Below are 20937 nucleotides of genomic sequence, written 5' to 3' on the forward strand. Positions count from 1 at the left end.
CTTTTTTTTTTTTTTTTGCGTTAACTGATTGGTAAATTCATTTGCCCGATAGTTTAAGAATTTGCTATTCCTAAAGGTATGATGTAGTGGAATTGCAGACACGTAAAGGGTATGGCAGGCAATATGTCAATAACGTTAAAAGTACGGTTTAGAGTGACCGACGAAGATTTGGCTGTAGCTGTATTCGGGAGGAGACTTCAAAAGCAGATATTGAAGACATACTACAAATGAAAAGAAAACTTGACCAAAGAGTTCGATTTGAGGGCACGGCCGTTACGATAAAATCGAACGACAGATCCCAGCGAAATATCGAAAGAGCCCACAATTCCACGAAAATTGACTGGACTTGCTCATTGAGAAATAATCCGCAATCGCTCAACTCCACCTCGCTAAGTTGAATACAGGCCCCCGATAATTCGAAAGCGCAACCATCTATCAACCAGGGCGTTTCGCGTGCTTAGAACTCACTCCCATTGCTTCATCAAAGTGTTTGCTTCAATCTCCTGGTCGAAGTTGACAAGATGAGTCGAGTGGCACCAGGGCTTGATAGCCTCCTCTTTGCGGATGACGCCAGCAAAGAATTGGCACCACTTAATGCGCGGGTAGGCCTCGTTGATCTTTGTCCGGGTGGTCTCGTGAATCAATTCACCGAAACTCTTGACATGCGGATGGAAGCCTGTATTGTCGTACGTCGTGGCCAGCTGGATGAGCTGACCGAAATACGTGATTGTACCGTCCACGCCCATATCCTCGTGTCGGATAATTGCCTCTGCAGCGGCCTCGGCCTGGTCCGCGGTAGCACCGTAGCCCTTTAAGATATCGATGGCCTTAATACCCCCGTAGATGTCAAAGGACATCCGGGTTGCCGTTTGGTTCTCCTCAGCGGTGCCGAGGTCGTGGAGGAGGCACGTCAAAGCCCAAGTCACCGGGTTCAGTCTGGCAAATTTCTCAGGAAACTGCTGCATAGAAATAGCCATCCCTATAAGTTGGTTAAGATTGATTTGCCAAGGATTAAAGAGACATGTTCTACACGCGTACCATAGAAGTACACCCTCATCGAATGATTCAAAGTCTCGGGGTGCAAAGTCTTCTTTGCGTACTCCAGAGTCTTTGCCACTGAAGGTTCCTCGAATGGGAATTTGATCTCATTGAGGGACAAAGGTCCTGGGCGGTGGATGAAAGGTTTGTCGCCAAAGATAGTGCCTGCGTTAGCAGGCATGCTGGTCCAGCCATTGGCTTCAACCTCGTTTTGGCACATAGTGTATGGGGAAGCTTGGAAGAATGAAGAGGATTTGGCCGGAGAGGCTATGTGCTCAGACTCGGGTCGTTGTCGGCAGTCAGGATATCTTTTGCAAATTTCACAAGTTGCAGGGAAGGGCCCTTTAAATACCCGGCTTCAAAAATCGAACAAATAAGCACACAATACGATATTTACAATAGTGACGTATCTCAAGGGTGCCATGTACGCCGGTCATTTCTCGGACTTTGCATATTGTTCGAGTAAAGTAGTCACAGTATCAATCGACCCTTACCCGCTTAGGAAGTTAACTCATGTGGGGTCAGCGTGGCAATGGGTCCATCTTGGCGTAGATCAATGCAGTCAATGACTCAAAACGATCCCTACCACTCGTATCTATGGATTATGTCTTAGAAAACTCTGCTTCTCGTCATAGTTTATCGTGAGGCAGTTAGTAAGCCTAGCGCCTTTTTAGGAAGTTATTGCTGGCAATGTTTAAATCGTGTCTTTTGGTGGCGCACGTTACCAATATAGGAAACAGATTATGCCGAGCGCATTTAATATTAGAAACATGTCCAAACTCTTAACGAACCTTGGAATTGTGCAGGTGATTATTAAACCCTTTTCGCCTATCTAGGTAGGAAATTGTAGTAGTGAAGCTGACATATCAAACTGCCCTCCCGAGGTCCCAACCTTGGAAGGTCCCAGGTCAAACAAGCAGCCAGCCCGTTTCAATGACTGGTATTGCGGTCCCTGGCGCCAAGCTGCTACCCAAATGCACATGCTTCCAAGAGTCACGTAGAATTTTGGAAGCATTGATCACATTCACACAACAAGTCAGATTCCAAATCCTCTTGAGAAATTCGACGACCAGCTCATGCTCACTAGCAACCTGGCTTTCAAGGCCAACAATGAAGATCGGCCACAGTAAGCATTTGAAGAAAGTGGCGTTGGATTTGAGAGAGTCGATCGTGCTAAGCAGTTGCAGAACTAACTCATGATTATCAGGTGTTATAATCCCGAGATGAGTCTTGAAAGCATGAAGGATTCGGTTCCCATAAAGCATCGTCGCAATTTTGAATGCTTGCAATAGCAAAGTCAGTTCCTCGATTTGCACTTCCGAGGGAACTCGCAATTGCACGGACTCCAACGCCCGTCTGTGACAATTGAACTTTGCGGTCAGCTCAAGCATGGTCGAGGTATCTCGAATGTGCTCATAAATTGTTAAGTCGTCGTGTAATTGAAGGCTTCCAACCAAGTGTCGTTGGACCGAGAAGAAATGAATAGCTCTCAAGAGAAATCCCGGGCATCCTAGAAAACTTCTGATAATGGACTCCTGGTGTCTATTTTCGTCAAACTGGAAGAAATCAGGGGTCGAATCGTCCGAGCCAGAGAGTGCACCCCCAATGGTTGAGACACTGCTGTTGTTAGTGACGACTCACAATGCATATGACGAGAAGAAGAGAATAAAGCGACGGAGAAAATGAGCAAGAGCAGGAAAAGCGTACAGGGCAAACTGTTGACCAACAAATCGCTCCGTGTCCTCAACCACAACGTCAGGGCAGCTGCTAAAATTATCCTTAGCACCAACCTCTAAGAGCGAGCGAGAAAGATTGACGAGGCTTTTTGCACCATGAAGATGATATTGCCATCCATCAATACCGGACTCGAGGATATCAAGGAAGATCATGAAGAGAATTGTTGCCAATAATATCGTTCTTTTCTGAGAAGACCCGGGACATGATAATGATGAGGATAATAGCTTGATAGCTCGCATTTTGAAATGAAGTGCGTCCCAATCGGCATTGACAAATCGATGGGCTAAAGCATCATTCCACTGTTCAAAAGAGTGGCCTGAATTGGCAAAGTGTCGTGCGGCAACAGCAAGTATAGCCATTCGCAACGTTGCATCATCCAAAGCGTAAGTGAGCAAGCTCCTAAACGGATTCCTTTCGCTGTCGTATAAAATAAATAATTTGGAAATACGTAAATCGTCTGTCATTCGACATTAGCACATTCACGACAAGACGGACCTCAACTGAACCCACAATAATCAAGATAAAATCGTGACGACCAATCGAGGTGGTGCACGTAAGGGTCTTGCAAGGCGAATTGGGGAGAAATATTGGTCGTCAAAGATTTTGTGCGAGACAGTGCGTTTCGCTTTCTTTGTGCAGGTTGCTGTCTATCAGTGACTTGGTGATGTTTCCCAGGATCACGTCCGCGCATTTTGCCACGGATTGCCACACCTTGCACCCATCGTAGCGGTCTTTTATCCAAACATTCCAGTCCAGCTTTCTCACACTTGGCGCAAGGCGTGCGTGATTGGTCACATTGAATGGTGCGACTGCGACATGTCCAGCACGGGGCACGCATTTTGTGTAAAAGGGTGGCTAAAATAGCGCTAAACGCATCCTCAGGATCTCCGGTAGACAGTCTATTTGGAATACAGTACCACGCCAACGCCGGGTCGGAAATATGATATCCCGTGAGCGGTGCACTTCTATATAATGTAGTTAGAATTGATTTTAGTAGTAACTAGATTGATTTAAATAGACTCATGTTAAGCTTTGGCTTTTCATTTTTCCTTCAGCTAATACAAGACTTAAGTTATGCTTATATTATGACTAAGTGCCTTTTATATCCATGGATATGGTTGCCATATAAAAGATACTTGATTTAGCAACCAATGTAGACTGCGTTTTCCATTCCCATCTAATTCCTCATAGGGAGGTGGCGCCTGCGTGTATCTCTAATTAGGTCATTCAGGTAATGGCCTGCATTAGCTCGCCGAATAGGAGTAATGAGGCGAAACCTCAAATTTCAGTTTTGGGGTTTACGGGTTACCAAGCTATGCCCATCCTCTGGAGGTATGGCTTGATCAGCATGATCCTTCTGTTTATCGAGTGCAAGGGAAATATATAAACGCTCATTGGTCTTCCACTACTCATAGCAACGTACCAAGCAATGAGCGCTAAGTCCCATCTAGTTACTTGAACTATGGTCCGAATGTGGGATATGAAGTGTCAGTAAGGCTCGCAAAATTAAGACTTTGAGACTGTTGGCAGATTTCCTATTAAGATAACACTATTCAAATGGACAATAACAGCATCGGTGACCAAACGAAGAACATTCAACGACCTCTGCACTTTCTTTTGACCAAATTACCAAATTACCAATCCAATGCCGAGCTGAGACCGTCCAGTTCACGCTGGTAGTTCCGGTGCTGAGAAACCTGATAGAAGAATTGGCCTACAAAGTCCTTCGCCGCCTTGGCAACTTCGAAGCCCTCCTTGAAGCTCTCTGGCTTCGGCGTGGCAGCAGTAACAACTCCGTACCATTCCACGGTCTCTGCTGAGGTAGGGGATGCGAGCCTGACATCCAACGCTTTACCTAGCACTTGCTTAATGAAATCGCAAGCTTCGCCAGTAGCTCCAATAGCTTTTAGATGGCCAAAGCTCTCCACAATCCAGAACCGCAGTTGGCCATTCTTTGACAAGGTAGTAATATGGGACCCACCCGGGACGAAGGTAGCGTCAAACATAGTTGAGCGCTGTCCATCATACATGTGGTCGGCAATAACACCATCCGAGGTCTCCGGAGATTGTCCCTGGGCGTATATCGGAGATCGCTTGGTGCCGATCACGAAGGGTAGTGCTCCTGCGGCCTTGATAGCGACCTTCATACCTGTAAAGGCAACTTGGTCGTATCCGTCACCGATGAGAATAGCAATACGACGACTCTCAATAGTAGGCTTCTCGGGCGGGAACTCAGTCTGTGATAGACCCTTTGCGCTGCGGCCATGATTTGGCCTGAGTTGCTTGTCAGGAATAGTGGCTCCGACTAGCTCAGCGACTCGCTGGGCAAGTTTCAAGTCGATCTCGGCAAGCCGAGTCCCCGCGAGACGCTCGTATACAATAGGGTCATCACAATGGTCGAGTTCAAATGTGAATGCCTTCATCATGTGTGACTTTTCGTGCTCAGACATTGAGTTGTAGAACGTCTGCGCTTGGGTATGATGGTCACGGAACTTCTCACTGAGCGTTCGGTTTTTGATACCGGAAACCTTCTGAGGGTACGAGACAAATCCACCATCTTCCGCTTTGGCTGGAGGTAGTGCCTCGAACCTATTCGGCCAGTAGTTGACCTTACCCTTGCTGATTCGGTGGCGCATTGCGCCATCGCGATTGAAGTTCATCATCGGGCAGACAGGCCGGTTAATTGGTAGCTCTTCCCAATTAATGCCTAGCCGACTGATCTGAGTGTCGAAGTAGGAGAAATTTCGGCCTTGGAGGAGTGGATCGTCCGAGAAATCAACACCAGGGACAATATGACTAGTACAGAATGCGACCTGCTCAGTTTGAGGGAAAAACTCGTCCACATTCCTATTGAGCTCGAGTTTTCCGATACGGCGAAGAGGGACGAGCTCCTCCGGCCAAACCTTGGTCGCGTCAAGGATATCGAAGTCGAAGTCATGTTCCTTTTCCTCGGGGATGGTTTGAATAGCGAAGTCCCACTGGGGGTATGCGCCATTCTCAATTGCTTCCATTAGGTCCTTGCGATGGAAGTCGGGATCTTGACCCGCAAGCTTAAGAGATTCGTCCCATACAAGTGAGTGGACGCCGAGTTTAGGTATCCAGTGGAACTTGACGAAATGTCGTTTACCCTCCTTGTTGATCAACGTATAGGTATTGACGCCAAAGCCTTGCATCATGCGGTATGAGCGAGGGATCGCTCGATCGGACATGGCCCACATAAACATATGGGTTGCCTCAGGGTGAAGATAGACAAAATCCCAGAAGTTGTTATGCGCAGTTTGAGCCTGCGGGACTTCGTTGTGTGGCTCAGGTTTGACAGCATGCACTATTTGTCATGTCAGCTTAATATCAACCAGATCTATGCAAGTAAACATACCAAAGTCGGGAAACTTGATCGAATCTTGGATGAAAAAGACAGGGATATTGTTTCCAACAATGTCCCAATTTCCCTCGTCAGTGTAGAACTTGACAGCGAAGCCTCTCACGTCTCTCACGGTGTCCGCGCTACCTCTGCTACCCTGCACCGTTGAAAAGCGAACGAATACCGGGGTATTACGGGACGTGTCAGTAAGAACGCCAGCATGGCTTACGTCCTCGGCACTTTCATAGAGCGTGAAGTTGCCAAATGCACCCGTCCCACGCGCATGCACGACACGCTCAGGGATCCGCTCATGATCGAAACGGTGAATCTACACATGCGTATTAGGAGGAATCCGGAACAGGTGTTAGGCGAAATTTACCTTCTCCCTTGCGATTTGGTCTTCTAGCAAAGATGGACCAGTCTTGCGATCAGATGTAACCTTGAGCCAGTTGTCGGGATTCTGAATGCGAATACCATGGTCGGTCGTCTGCGGCTCGCTGGTGTGAGTGTCGACAGTGTCACGGGAAAGGTCCGCCGTCTTCTTGTCTTTAGAGAGTGCAGGTTGAGTTGCTTGCCGGGCCTTTTCCAGCCCCGAAGCGATAGTGGTAGTCATTTTTTTAGGAAATGAAATTGTTTGAGTATTAAGAGATTTCGAAGCTCAAAAGGACACAGCAATAACTAAAGTTTGTCCTGACAACGTTTATAAAAGCATTCCGTGACCGGCCGTTAAGAGAGCTTAGGTTGTCCGCGTCACTTTTTCGTCAACACCAGGGAACAGGTCTTTTGAAATACTCATCATCTGGTTGGCTGTCAATTTGAGATTGGAAGGAAATACAAGTTTGGCTCGCATTGATTATTTTCGTTGTCTGGATGTTTTCGGATACGCCTGAAGTCATCATGATATCAGTATCAGCTTCGTTTTGATAAGCTCAAAACCGGTATTCTACCTTCACTATTAAATTGGCAGAACAACTTTGCAACTATAGACGATTAATCCTGCTTTTTAAACGTAGATACACAGATCTGCCGACAATGGATCTCAGCTTACACCATTATGATCCAATTGTATGGTGCTTGTATATTGGTAGGTAGATTTAATGAGCTTCCCGAACCCCAGCCCCTAATTCTCAATTTTGTGAACATTATTCTTGATATAACAGATCCAAAATGACGCAAAAGCACAAGGTGGTTGTAATCGGATCCGGAAATTGGTCAGTCATCTTTGGTTTTATAGTATAATGAGCACAGTAGCTCACTAACCACACATGAAGGGGTTCCACTATTGGCAAAATCCTAGCTGAAAACACTAGGGAGCACTCTGATATATTCGAAGAGGATGTATCGATGTGGGTGTTTGAGGAAGATGTCGACGTCCCCGATGACGGAACACTTCGAGACCAATTGGGCGACAAACCCGTGAAGCTCACGCATGCCATCAATACAGCTCATCAGAATATCAAGTATCTTCCCGGCATCAAGCTTCCAGACAATCTCATTGCCAATCCCGACCTCCAGGACACAGTCAGAGGAGCGACTATCCTTGTCTTCAATCTTCCTCACCAATTTATGTCCAAAACGCTAGAGCAAATCAAGGGTCACCATCTCCCTTATGCTCGAGCTATATCGTGTGTCAAAGGGGTCGATATCTCAGAAGGAACTGTGAAGCTCTACTCCGAATTGATTATGGAGAAACTAGGAATCTACTGTGGCTCTTTGTCTGGTGCCAACATTGCATCCGAGGTAGCCGCGGAGAACCTGTGTGAGACCACCATTGGATACGACGGGCCTCCGATGGATTACAAGGAGCCGGACGGCTCATCTCGAGACAATTTGATTAAAGTGGACAAGCAGCGCCAGAGCAAATCAAGTCCCAGCCAACTTTCGCTGCATCGAGTGCCTCAAAATTATCCTCATGTCGATTCTGCCCTTTTGGAGAAGCTTTTTGGTCGGCCATATTTCAATGTTCAGGTTGTGCGGGATGTCTCTGGTGTCGCCCTTGGTGGTGCGCTGAAGAATATTGTTGCACTAGCTGCCGGCTTCGTTGCAGGAAAGGGCTGGGGTGAGAACACAAAGGCAGCGGTAATTCGAATCGGTATCCTCGAGATGGTGCGATTCGGCTGCCTTTGGTTCCCTCAATCTGTTGATGAGAGAACATTTACAAAGGAGAGTGCCGGCATCGCTGATGTGATAGCATCAACCAGTGCGGGAAGGAATTTCCACTCTGCATGTCACGCTGTGGAACAAGGTGTCACTGTTGATGAGATTGAGAAGAAGGAATTAGGGGGACAGAAACTACAAGGAACGTCCACTACTCGTGCGGTCTATGAGTTCCTTGATAAACAGGGACAGCTCGAGAAATTTCCCTTATTTGTGTTTGTACACGGTGAGTAGTTACTCCCTTGTTATTATATACGGCGCTGAGTAAATGAAAAACAGATATTCTGGAGAAGCGCACGACGATGGATGCTCTCCCAGGACTTCTGATAAAGGGATCAAAGGTGATGGCATAGTGGCTTGGCCAAAAGATGCTGTCCAATGGCCGAGAGAGTGAAGTGCGAGGGAACCATACGTGCGTCTTGGTGAGGTCTATCACTTGGAAAGGCTTAGCGCCCAGTGTTCAGACTGTTGCACTATATATCGCAGGTGAAAATACGAGCGATGCAATATGCTGATAACCATCAGTGGCGAATAGTCGTCATTACAATATTACTTGTTGTTCTATAATTTACCAGTAACAAAAGCCTCGGTCTTAGGCGTGCCGCTTTTATAGGTTTACCGACAGCAGGCTTGGTGGTGTAGAAGCTCATACGTGTTGAGACTGTCGAGAGGTTTATTTACCACCTTACTGTATCAATGTAGCAACATCTCGCCTAGAGGGGCATAAGGACTCGCCTCTTAGGCAGCCTCATCTTGACATGTTCCTAGACCAATAACAGGGACCTGAGCACTAGTGGAGAGTCTGAATATTCTTCGAGCGTTGCTTCAGATGGGTAGGGGGAAATAGGTAGAGTAAAGCAAAAGTCGACTGCCTCACAGGCAACCTTGGAAACTCTCCAGCTCTTCCAAGGTTATACTATGGATGTGATGACGATGTTCGAATGACATCAAATACCTTAGTTATCTTATCTGCTTGGAAAATATAGTACAACGGAAACCGGACTAGCACTCATAATATCTTCATGGAAATAAATGACTATCATACACGTAGCGAATCATGGATATCATGGGGCAGTGGTCTTGTGCATCTCCTCTCCATCAACGCGGGCGCTGCTGCTTGCAGCTGCACCCTCGCGTAGGCCACTGTTATCGGGAGGGAACTCGAAGCGTCCAGAGCCAACATCAGTGGTACGCTGGTCAAAAGAATTGAAGTCACTGGCGACTGGGGGTTGGTCGGGCAGAGGCAGGTTGGCCTTGGTCTTCTCGATTTCGGCGGGCTTGTTCGTGTTTTGGTCGACAACGGACTATGGAGGTCATGTCAGAGGTCTGTTTTTATACTTGGTGATATTTCATTGCAGATAACTCACCTTCATTTTTGAGACGTCGGAGTCTGCTGGGGGTTACCATGATGGGACTGGGCAACCTTGGACTCAGCCTTGCGGATGTCCTGGGTAGTGGTGTGGAAGGTAGAGTCAGACATGGTGATAGTTTGTGAGCGTGGTATTTAGGAGCAATGTTGTGATAGGCAGATATTGTTGGATTTGAAGAAGGGATGATGAATAGTTAAGGCAAATGGGTTATATATACTCTTCATCGGTGCCAACTTTGGAAGCTATGAGGACTCCTATGACGCCATGGCATCCAGGACCATGGATATTCCCTATCGAAACCGGTTGGCGGCTCAGTCGATCGCGTCGCAGGCAATGCTTCAATTTCCGCCATTTCAGCAGCTTCATTTTGATCTAAGGAAAAGGAAGAAAAGAAACTGAAGGATTTTGATCGTGTCCGAAGTAGCCGTGGCACTAACACTATTGGCAGTTGTCTGCTTGTGATTGTCCAAGGTAGTCCGAGAAGCTTCCCCAGCCTGGAGCTCCAATTGACTGACATCATTCGTCATGTAACCCAATTGACTCTAAAGTGATGAATTGGGAAGGCGGTCTGAGTCAGTCTTTAAAAGACATATCTCCCCACTTAGTCAATCTCCTTTCCCTACCTAGGTAAGCATCTAGTTATGTTGGAGCCAATTTATCCTTTTGGGCCTACCCCTAATCATTATTGTTTCACAAGGACTTAATGCGAATGAACAATTGAGTTTATCATTGGGAGCTTATTTCTACCTTTTCCAGTTGTTGAACAACCTTTAGCCAAATTGGGTTCCTTTCGGGAAGTATATATTTGTCGACTCTCGCCATGGCCCAGGCAGATCCAATATAGTTAGCATATATTGCTCGACATCATATAATAGACCTATTAGTTAGGCAGTTGCATATCGAGTTAATAATATCGTAGCCTGGAATAGTCAGGCTGATGACGGGTGACTGCGCCAAAGGTGATGTAGATGAGACACATTCCGGGAGTGAAAAATGCTGTTGACTGATTGATTCCCCCGGATGATTTACCAGTTGATTAGACTCCGCACCCATGGCCTGGAACAATTGCGAGATGTGGTCAGCTACAACGTAATAGTATAGCCATAATGTGGTCGGCATATTGATGAACTACTCCATATATATGATTGAAAAACGGTTGGCGTTCGGTCATTGCGGATATGACAACGATTGGTTTTAGATAGAGTGTTGTAAAGTTAAGGACGTAACAAAAACCCAGCTCAAGCAAAAATCGTCCTCTTTGGACATCTGGACCTTTTTGACGAACTGAGAGGTGGGCTGTGCACGGGGAAGAGGAGTCAGACAAGGGCGGAGCAGAGGGGTCGATACGAGCAGAGCGTCTGGTCCGTCCGATCAGCATCATAGGAAGAAAACCGTTCCCAACGGCCTCCGACAGACAGAGGCTGAGCAGGACCAACCCTTGGACTATTATTGGGCCGGGCAAGTACGACAAGCGGTGACAGGAGGCTCAAATGCGCATGTGCAGCTCGTATTTGAGAAATCGATAAACGGGCCAGTATTATTGGCCTAGAACACCTCTTTGGGTGAGTTGGCAGATCTCAAAAAATAGTTCACTTTTCGTTAGCTGTGGGACCGTTTGCCGTTCAATTGGGGGCCAAGACCCTGTTGCTCCATAGTAAGGGTGACCCTGGTGATTTTCGCCCAGATTTTTCATGGCATGATCCTGGTAACAGGTGACGTAGGCAGTGAAAATTAAAATGCTGACTACTCCGGCTTTGGCCGTCTTCCATGGGAATTCACAAAAGCCCCCAGAATCATTGATCTTTTCTTGGGAGGACGCGCATGAAATGAAAAAAAAAATGCTGCCTGGGCTCCCGTGAGGCTGAACGGAATTCTGATCTTTCCGAGTTCCGAGTTTCCATTTTAAGAATCCAGTGGAACTAGTGGAGAAACGGTACGAATACCCGCTGGGAGCCACGAGGGGAGCCACATACAAGGCTGTGTTGTTTAATTACTGTTATTGGTTTACCATACACACTCTTTCTAGGACCAATCACAGGTTGCAGAATGTGCTCAGCCTTCGCATTCTATACCATTTCGGTCTTAGCGTATTCGTCTATCAGGCAGACATCCAACACGCAATGAGCCTCTCCGGTCCCTTCTCTTCTTTGATCCGCTTACTCCCCCATTCTGCGTTCGGGTTTATTCTTCATTTTCAATCTTATTTTGTGTTCTGTTCTTCCATCGCTGCCTTCAGTCTAAGGATTCTACAGTTTTCGTATCTAGTGGGGCTCCTTGGAAACCCATCTTGGACGTATATCTCAGGAGCATTGGAATTCCATCGCTTCGAATCCGGGGAATTCATTTCATCTTTGGATATTGATATCGTTGAGAAACCATTTGAGCTGGTGTTCTTGATCCTCTCTATCTCGAACCCCGCTTAGGAGTTTTCCGACCCCCGCAACACATTGAATTAGGAGTGCATGTTCATCCAGAGACCATCATACGATCGCTATCGTGATAGATCCTCAGGGCCACCTACCGATTCAACAGTGTCGATTTTAATCAGGCTTGGTCGATATCCAAGAGAAGCGTCCTGTTATATACTAAAGAACGGAGATAATCCACATCAGATCGAGCCTTGCATCTCTGACTCGACCGTACGTCACTCCTCGAATCATCTGGACAACTCTCCGGTGAGTCATGAGATGGGCCAATCAGCCGCAGTGTACCGGTCGTTCCCTGTCCGAACAGATATGCTAACTTTTGGTCGAAGCAGTACTACGCCCAATAATGTCTGCTATCCAGACTGAGCCATCGCGGGTGCACCCGCGTCGTCGGCCCGTCTTAAACACCGCCCTTCCCACCCTGTCGAGCGACTTGCCTGACTCAAAGATGCCTCTGAAGAAAGGAGAGACTTTTCATACCCCCACTTCTCCTCCCTCAAGCGATCGCGACCCTGTCTTGAACTTCCGCTCCCTACCTCATCGCTCGCCCACCTCGTTGGAAGCCATCGCTGTTGCTGAAGAGCGCATGACTTCTATCCTAGGCCGTTTGACTCTGGAACCTACCCAAGACCAGAGCTCGGAGGTTGCTGGAGGTGAAAGTCCTCTGGATAGTGGGTTAGGTCGCAATAACTCCAAGTCTATGCCTGACTCCCCGCATTCTTCAAATGAAGACGGTCGCAGCATTCCTATTCCACTAGATGAGAAAAAGGCCCGCCAGCAGCATAGCCACGAATCCGACAGTGGACTAGGGACCTCTGTTAGTAGTGAAGAGGGGCTCGCTGACTCGAAAAATAAAGGTGGGTGTCACATGCCACAAGAATGCATTGTTTGCTCTTTGTTCCCTATTGTTTCCTATTTGAGACCTAACAATGAATAGTGAATGATGGTATTCATGACAATCAGTCTGCCATTACAAGCTCGATTTCGGCCTTTGATACTGGCTCATCGCCAAAACGTCAATTGGGCCCAGCCGCCTGCAAACAAATTGAACGTTTTGTGCTTGTCCCTATTTTGAAAGAGCCCCGCTTGAAACCATTCCACCCGCTGGTCCGAAGCGTCCCCCAGCGCATTATCAATAAGCAGATTGTGTGTTTGCGTGACCTCGAGAAAACCCTATTGTGGTTGGCACCGGTAAGTCAACTGCATTGTTCTATTCAATTGGTCTATGGAGTTCGGGTTAGCTTATTCTTTTTCTTGACGTTATTTAAGAACTCCGCCACTTCTCGGAATTCCTATCTCAACTTCTGCGAGTTTACAATCCAGTGCTTGCATACTTCGGCTTCGCACCTCAACGATCGTGATCAACGACTACCAGCAGATCGACCTTACACTAACGGATACTTCCTTGACCTTGTTTCACAGGTCCGACGATACGCAGCAATGGTTCGCGCTGAACGCGAGCGAGTCCAGGCGACCCAGGGTTCCGAGTCTAACAAGGAAACTAAGTCTCCCATGTATGTGACATCCCATTTGATTTATACAACCGAACCTAACCAATTCAACACAGCATCCCGAAGGCTACCCTGGAAGGTGGTCTATCCCAGAATGGAAAGTCTGCCGAACTTGTAGTTATGCGAGACGGAAAGCCAATTTCTATGGCCACCGGAAAGCCCTACGAGGCAGATGTTCCTGGTGTTGCCAAGCGTACTATCAGCCTCGACGATGCGGTCGATGAGGGCGTTGAGCGCTCTATGGCCCGCCGCAAGAAGGATGCTCCTCCCATGAACATCAATCAAAAGTGCGCCGACTGCGACAAGGTCTTCAAGCGCCCTTGTGACTTGACGTAAGTTGTCCTATTCCATTGAATCGGAGTAACAGAATTGAAATGCTAACCATTCATAGGAAACACGAGAAGACACACACTCGCCCCTGGAAGTGCGAGTATACGGACTGCAGTTACCACACCAAAGGTTGGCCCACTGAGAAAGAACGTGACCGTCACATGAACGACAGACACTCGGACAAGCCCACCTTGTACAAGTGTCAATTCCACAAGTGCCCCTATGCCTCGAAACGTGCCAGCAACTGCAAGCAGCACATGGAAAAATCCCATGGCTGGGTTTACGTTCGATCCAAGAACAATGGCCGCAATGGCAGTAAACGAGGCTCCTCTTCGCAGGCCACCCCTCAGACTCCCAGCGTGTCTACTCCTGCTTCGAAGACAACCGACTTCGCCTCTCCAATTCCTGGGCCCAGTCCTTCTCCTAGCGACCAGAACTACAACTGGCCTGAGAATCCCCAGTTCAACTTTGCTGATCCTCCTCCGCTTCCCCATGGGGAGGATTTCCCCTTATTCGGAGAAACGTCGCCCTATTTGATGACCGATGTCAACTCGTTCCCAACCTCGGTGAACTTGAACGGCTTCCAGAGCCAATTCGAAGCTGGCGACCCGAACGGCTTGATTCCGGCCCTGGAAATGCACCGCCAGTCCATGAACTCCATGTCTATCCCATCTGCTGAATCGGTTCCCGACCTGATGGGACCTGTGTCCTTTGACGGATCCCCACTCACCGGCACTGAGAGCATCAACTTCGACCTAGATTGGAGCAACCTGGAATACCCAGCCAACGAGGACTATACTGCAATGGCTGCGCAGCTCCCACAGGACCATTCCCTTGAGGCGATGAAGGGGTATTCGAACGATTACGAGCAAATGAACCTCAATCATCTTTCCTACAATGCCTCTGGAAAGGCCTCTGGCCTCTCTCCTGGTGCGCAGGGCAACGCCATGTTATACTCACCGGACTCTTGTAATGTCGGTGACACTCTTTCTGAGCGCTACGAATACGGGCTCCAGGCCCAGGCGGCCAACGACTTTACCCTTTACAACCAGAGTGCCCAGATGGGTCGCGGCGCTCATCCCATGATGCAAACTCCCAGCGACCACTCAGCTCAATACCATCAACCTCAGCAGCAGATGTTCCCTTCTCTTGAGCACGAGCGCGCTATGCAGAGCATGCAGCCCTGGAATGGCCAACAGCCCCAGGGACACTACCTGCCTCGCGACATGGATCTGGAATTCATGAAGTAAAGAAGGCGGGATTTCTGGGGATCTTCGCGAATACTCTTCTCAATGCTTTGTTTTCTGAAGCGAATTTTATGTTCTCAGCGATGGAAATGCGGGTTTTTCTTTTATCTTTTTCCGCTCTGATCTTAGCTTAATCTTTCTCCAAATAACATGATCTAAGTCCTGATTTATTCTTCCGTCTTTCATATCTAGTATACTAGTTTCTGTATTACTCCCACATATAATCTAAGCGCTGTGGATAGAGTGTCAGATCCAAAGGAAGCGATCCGAGCCCTGTTCCCAGTAGTTTTTCCCCCAATCCGAGTGAAGGAGATGTTCTAGTTCCCTCACTTGCTTCTCCAGAATGCATAATGGTAGCCCGATGACACTGCCGAGAATCTACGCCTCGTAAGGCGCAGACCTAGTATGGGGTACAATGTAGGCAACACTATAACCAGCCTTGGCGCACGAGACCTATGGCCTTTCGTGATGAACTTCGTCAAGTGGCAATGTCGATCAAAATAGGTTGGGGGCGGAGTTGGATTTTAAAAGAAAAATAGCATATATAGCAGCCTTATAATGATAAAATATAATAATATCCTTATATATAGCTTGTCAGGTACCTCCAGGGCTATATATTGGATAAACGTTAAAGCTATCGGGTGACGACATCATTTTCTCTCCCGACTTCTGCTCCGCTCCCGCCTCCCCCCCATTACTTTTGTTCCCACATCTTCCAAACATCGTGAGACCCATATACCGGACTGTTTTGTCTAGCCCTTATTTATTGCAGCGCTGGTCTTTCTAGGCAGACACATTCTGTGCTTTCCCGCAATTTTCTCACATCACCTGGACACTGGCCGTGCGATTCTATTTCATAGGGACTCAGCTTCCCACTCAAGCGAACAGGAGAATTACCGCTCAACATGCCGGAAACACAGTCGCCTGATTCCGCATTCCCTAGCGGCAAGGGAGATGTGGGCGCAACCCCGCCAACAGGCCAGGTCTTGACGGGCAAGCAAGAACACTGTAAGTTAGAGGATATGATGGTCATATTCCGATTTCGCAGTCGCTGACATGTAGATCACCTACGCAGACCTCAAGCGCGAGCTTATCGCCCGCGAAGTCCGAGGCGAAATCTTCGAATTAAATTCCCCTACCGCGCTCCAGCGATTCGGCGCCCCTTTCAGATCGGAATTTGGTGAGGTTGCACCGGTCGACTCTGAGCTGCCTATTCTTCGGTATATTTTTGTTCACCACGTTCGCAATTTCCCGTTTCTTGACCGAGCGCGCGAAAAGGAGTTTTGGCAGGATAAGCTACAAATCGTGGGTGTTCCTATCCCTGATAGGAACAAATTGTGCGGGTACAGAGTGTGACTGACGGGGATATAGTTCTTGGAATCGTTTGCCAATAAACATGTCTCGTCTTCGGAGGATCGACTGGAGGAGACGAAGCGGCGCAAGTTGGCTCGGAAATGCGAGAAGCTCGTGGAGCTGATGATGGTTTCGGGTGTGCCGACCGCGTCGGGGTATGAGGAGCGCATTCAATTCTCAGAGATGGAGATCGTCGAACGCGGTGCTCAGGATTCAGGACTGCTGGCTAATATGCCCGAGGGTAATTCAATCCATGGTTGGGATGTGAATGTGGCCGCCGTTCGGACAACCTCTGTCAAGCGGACAGTTCGATACCATCAACATGCAGTAAGTTTCATGATTCTGTTAATGGTCTTTTGTTGCTGGGCTTTTTTGCTGACCACATCTGTCGTAGGAATTCATCGTTCGAGTTCGTCACCACGACAAGCAGGAGATCCATATTGGGAGGAGATATGGAGAGTTTGTCAAGCTTCACAAGAGACTGAGGACCGAGCTGCCAGGGAAACTACTCCCTCCTCTTCCTCGTAAGAACAAAACTTCTTCTACCTCGAGCTGGTGGGGCTCTAGTGTAGATGATGACGCTTCGTCTCTTTCATCTCTCTCCACACAGGACACGAGTGTTCCCGAGGACCGGCTTTCTGCACCAACTCTTTCCGCAGGTGATCTCCGGCGATCGATCTCCCGAGGATCATTGCGATCTACAAAGTCACCGCGTGCATCAACGAGTGACGTCTCGAGGGCAACTGTGTTGTACCGGGAGGAGCAGCGTGTGTCGCTGCGCGCGTTCCTGCGCACTATACTGCAGAACAAGCGTATCGCAGAATCTAAGGCCATGGAAGAATTCTTGACTGCTCGCCCCATCGAGTTGAATGAGGAAGAGTTGATCGATGTTCAGAAACGGAAGGACATGGATGCTGTGAGAATAGAGGAGCAGAAGAGGTTCTATGAGATTGCTAGGCAACGAGCGGCCGAGCTGGATGTGTACATGGAGCGCTTCCGGCGGGATATCGTGGAGAGCAGTAAGTCGCGAGCTCCTTCCCGGGGTCCAGCACAACATGGGTTTGCTAATCTCACTTGCGTTCCAGATGGATTGACAAAGCTCTTTGCCGAGATTCGGGAGAAACCCACAATTGCAGACCTCAGCCCGCAATATCAGAAATTTGCTGAGTGGCTCCGCATCGAGTATGTTGTCTGATTTCCTGAGTGTTTCGCCCTACTAACATTCAATAGGGTTGCTGCGACAATATACCATCTGTTCCTCGCCGAGGATAACTCCCCTGAACTGTTTGCGCAGGCGAAGAGAATCCACGGCCTGGTTCCCTACACGCTAATGAAGAATGTGATTCGTATTGCCAACCCTGCTGCAGTCATGTCTGGTGTTCTAGACCTTTTCATGGCCCAGCCCTTCGGCTCGCGGTCACTTTTGCAACGCATCTTCTCATTAACACTAAATGACAGCATCAAAGATTTCCAGAAATCGATTGATTCTCTGGCTTCCAAGGTTGAAGATACTGTTCTTACTCAGAAGCTCAAGAGCTTCGCGGATGCCGAGGAAGACATTAAGAACGACATTCGAGCAGAGGCTGTTGCCGACGATGTTGACATCATTGTGGCCATCCTTCGCTCCGAACTACTGTCACCCGAACTCACGCCGGACCAGGTTGGCAAAGTATTCAACGGCTACGTGGCTTGGAACAATGCCGTGGAGCATGTGGATCTGGAAATGCAACAGGGTGCCCAATGGTTCGCTCACATGAAGCAGCTCCTGAAGCTGTACACCCGCCAGCGCGACAAGGCGATGATGTTGAGCATTGTTGAGGAGCCAGTCACATTGCAGCTCTTCCGCGACCTCTTCACTATCTTCTATGAGCCGCTCGTCCGGGTTTACAAATCTGCCAATGTGTACAACAGCATTACCGACTTCGCTCTCTTTGCCGACGATGCTATTAGTGTGATTGAGAGTGCCCAGCGCCAGGATGCTTCTGCCGATCCGAACCAAACGGTGCAGGCTTTCATCGACCTGTGCGCTCGCCACGAAGCCAACTTCTACAAGTTTATCCACGAAGTTCACCAGCACGATAACGGCCTATTCCAGTCTCTAATGGGGTGGATTGAAGAGATTCTCGATTTCCTGCGCAATGGCCCCGCCGGAGGCAAAATGGACATCAATGCTTTGTTCCAAGGAGCAGCTGGAGTGGGCCAAATCGACAAAGACCTTGCCCTCGCGGAAATAAACCAGCTGATCAAGTGGCACGAAGACCGGAAACGCTGGCACCTGAATAAGACTCGCCAGAAGATGGCTGCTGAAGGTACATCTGCGGAGACTATTCCGGGAGCTGCAACTTTCAGGGGTAGTGATTTCGGTCTTGACGAGGTATGTGTTTTCCACCCCAGCTCTGGAAATGGATTTGGATTTTAAGGCTAACCCCGGGTTTACAGGCTGATCTGGAGGACCTCACTATCTCGGATGAAGCATCTGATGCCTCAGACGAAGACTCTGGAGATGAGGACATGGACGATCCTATCGCCGTGGAGCGCCGCCGGCGGATAAAGAAGCAGGACCAACTTCGCCGTACCGCAGGTGAACCCGTCAAGCCCGTGGTTACGGAGATTCTCAAGCTTGCTGATCCGTTCGGTATCATGTTGCGGCATGTGCTTGCTGATTAGATGCCGATGTTAGATTTTTTTTCTGGCCACATCAGTGATACCGCCATAGATATGGCTTCTCCCGTTTGATTCCCACTGCCTGATTTTGTTTCATACACCAACCTGTTGCCCGCTTGCTTCTACTTGCTGGCTCGCTCTTGGCTTTGCCGAGGGGCTGCAAGGTCTAGATAGATATAGCGCATGATACGGACCGCATGCTAGATGGGGTCATGATAATTGAGACCAGAATATTCATGATGGGCTGCCTATGTATCTCTGCAGCACCTCCGCTACACCCTGATTGCCATTCTCCACTGCCACCTGTAACGCGGTGTTCCCATCTGTATCACGCAACTGTGGATCAATCCCACAGGCCTCGAGCAGTAGCTTCGCAACACCTGTGTGACCGAGATACGCAGCAGCAAACAGAGGTGTATGACCGTTCTCATCACGAGCATTGGGATCAGCCTGCCTAGGCCCAGTCAGCAACCGCCTAACAATCCCTTCGTGGTTGAATTCCACCGCAGCCATCAACGGTGTAGTTCCATGCATATCACCAATCTCCAGCCCAACCCTCTCACATCCAACCAACAAATCCACAATCTCCTCGTGTCCATTCTGCGCAGCATAGAACAAAGGCGTCTGCTTCCTCCAATGCGTCTTCAAATTAGGATCCGTAACCTCCCACCCTAGTAAAAACCGTACAACATCCACCCGCTGCGCCCAAGCCGCAATTGAAAACGCCCCTCGCCCATACTGCTGTCCCTGAGCATTAGGATCGAGCTTATCCCCAAAATAATCCACCAAATACTGCACGATATCAACATGTCCCATGATAGCCGCATAGAAGAACACATGCTGACAATGCACAGCGCCATCGTCCCCATCAAGAATCAACCGCAAATGCTTAGCCAGCAGCAAGCCCACATCCCCATCAACTTCGCGCGCCGCACGGCTGAGCGGCGTCCGTCCCTGCTGATTCGGCACGCGCGGATCCGCCCCGCTACAGAGAAGCAACGTCGTCATCCTGGGCTGGTGATTAACGGCAATCATAAGTGCAGTATCGCCCGTCTTATCTTGCAAGTTGATGTCTGTACGGTCGTCATCCAGCAGGGTCTGCACTATAGCCGAGTGGCCCTCTTTGACGGCCCAGGACAGCGGCGGACGGATCCATTTTCTGTCGCGGGTGTTGGGGTTTGCTTCGTCATTTAGCAGGAGCAGTTTCAGTACTGCTATGCTATTGTGCAATGATGCTAGCATTATTGGGGTGCAGCCTTTTAGGCGGGGGTCTGTGTCTGTTTTTGATTGGATGTTGAAGCCTGCGGAGAGGGATTTTAGGGCTGTTGAGGGGGTGTTGGTTGTTGAGGCCCAGAAGAGGGATTTTGGATTTGTGGAGGTTGCATCGCGTTTGTAGAGGGTTTTGTTTAGGAGGTTGTAGGTTGTTGTGTTGGTGCGTGTGAAGGCGTTTAGGTCTGATAGTGCGAGGAAATCGGATATTGTGAGGTATAGTTCTTTAGGGAGGGTTGAGAAGGGTCCTTGTGGGGTTATGCATTGTGTATGCATTTGCGGCGTTTATAAGAGTATCGAAGCATGAACGGTTGATCATGGGAATGGTTGGAGGAGTGTATAATTTAAGAGCTGACTCGACGTGGGGTTAAGCTTCTTTATGAAAATGGGCGTTGGGTCCATGTGTGGAGACCCGACAGCCTCAACGGGAGATAAGGTCATCTGTGATTGGGAACAATATGCGAAAGTAGACGA

General features: G+C 48.6%; 8 protein-coding genes across 8 annotated transcripts; 3 read left to right on the plus strand and 5 right to left on the minus strand.

Moving 5' to 3' along the window:
- Positions 1-464: 464 nt before the first annotated feature.
- Positions 465-1258, minus strand: N7489_002673 (uncharacterized protein; the record flags this gene model as incomplete). Its single annotated transcript, XM_056708428.1, has 2 exons — positions 465-979; positions 1039-1258. 2 exons carry the CDS (start codon positions 1256-1258, stop codon positions 465-467), a joined length of 735 nt encoding a protein of 244 aa, XP_056572730.1.
- Positions 1259-1946: 688 nt separating this feature from the next.
- N7489_002674 (Zn(II)2Cys6 transcription factor) lies at positions 1947-3613 on the minus strand (the record flags this gene model as incomplete). The annotated part of the gene is made up of 3 exons (XM_056708429.1): positions 1947-2655; positions 2680-3232; positions 3286-3613. 3 exons carry the CDS (start codon positions 3611-3613, stop codon positions 1947-1949), a joined length of 1590 nt encoding a protein of 529 aa, XP_056572731.1.
- A 796-nt stretch (positions 3614-4409) lies between these two features.
- catA (catalase catA) lies at positions 4410-6749 on the minus strand (the record flags this gene model as incomplete). Its single annotated transcript, XM_056708430.1, has 3 exons — positions 4410-6100; positions 6152-6464; positions 6516-6749. The coding sequence occupies 3 exons, from the start codon at positions 6747-6749 to the stop codon at positions 4410-4412; spliced, it is 2238 nt and encodes a 745-aa protein (XP_056572732.1).
- A 554-nt stretch (positions 6750-7303) lies between these two features.
- On the plus strand, positions 7304-8646 carry N7489_002676 (glycerol-3-phosphate dehydrogenase family protein; the record flags this gene model as incomplete). Its single annotated transcript, XM_056708431.1, has 3 exons — positions 7304-7347; positions 7408-8519; positions 8573-8646. 3 exons carry the CDS (start codon positions 7304-7306, stop codon positions 8644-8646), a joined length of 1230 nt encoding a protein of 409 aa, XP_056572733.1.
- A 711-nt stretch (positions 8647-9357) lies between these two features.
- On the minus strand, positions 9358-9773 carry N7489_002677 (uncharacterized protein; the record flags this gene model as incomplete). Its single annotated transcript, XM_056708432.1, is given in 3 exon segments — positions 9358-9597; positions 9661-9683; positions 9698-9773. The coding sequence occupies 3 exon segments, from the start codon at positions 9771-9773 to the stop codon at positions 9358-9360; spliced, it is 339 nt and encodes a 112-aa protein (XP_056572734.1).
- Positions 9774-12435: 2662 nt separating this feature from the next.
- Positions 12436-15180, plus strand: ace1 (putative C2H2 transcription factor (Ace1); the record flags this gene model as incomplete). Its single annotated transcript, XM_056708433.1, has 5 exons — positions 12436-12946; positions 13027-13280; positions 13359-13603; positions 13657-13932; positions 13992-15180. 5 exons carry the CDS (start codon positions 12436-12438, stop codon positions 15178-15180), a joined length of 2475 nt encoding a protein of 824 aa, XP_056572735.1.
- Positions 15181-16082: 902 nt separating this feature from the next.
- N7489_002679 (uncharacterized protein) lies at positions 16083-19197 on the plus strand (the record flags this gene model as incomplete). The annotated part of the gene is made up of 7 exons (XM_056708434.1): positions 16083-16185; positions 16253-16482; positions 16549-16857; positions 16925-17549; positions 17616-17712; positions 17761-18904; positions 18970-19197. The coding sequence occupies 7 exons, from the start codon at positions 16083-16085 to the stop codon at positions 19195-19197; spliced, it is 2736 nt and encodes a 911-aa protein (XP_056572736.1).
- A 231-nt stretch (positions 19198-19428) lies between these two features.
- Positions 19429-20739, minus strand: N7489_002680 (ankyrin repeat domain-containing protein; the record flags this gene model as incomplete). The annotated part of the gene is made up of 1 exon (XM_056708435.1): positions 19429-20739. The coding sequence occupies one exon, from the start codon at positions 20737-20739 to the stop codon at positions 19429-19431; it is 1311 nt and encodes a 436-aa protein (XP_056572737.1).
- Positions 20740-20937: the final 198 nt, after the last annotated feature.

The sequence above is a fragment of the Penicillium chrysogenum genome (assembly GCF_028827035.1).
Source record: "Penicillium chrysogenum strain IBT 35668 chromosome Unknown utg000001l_segment0_segment0, whole genome shotgun sequence".
NCBI classification, from domain to species: Eukaryota; Fungi; Ascomycota; class Eurotiomycetes; order Eurotiales; family Aspergillaceae; genus Penicillium; species Penicillium chrysogenum.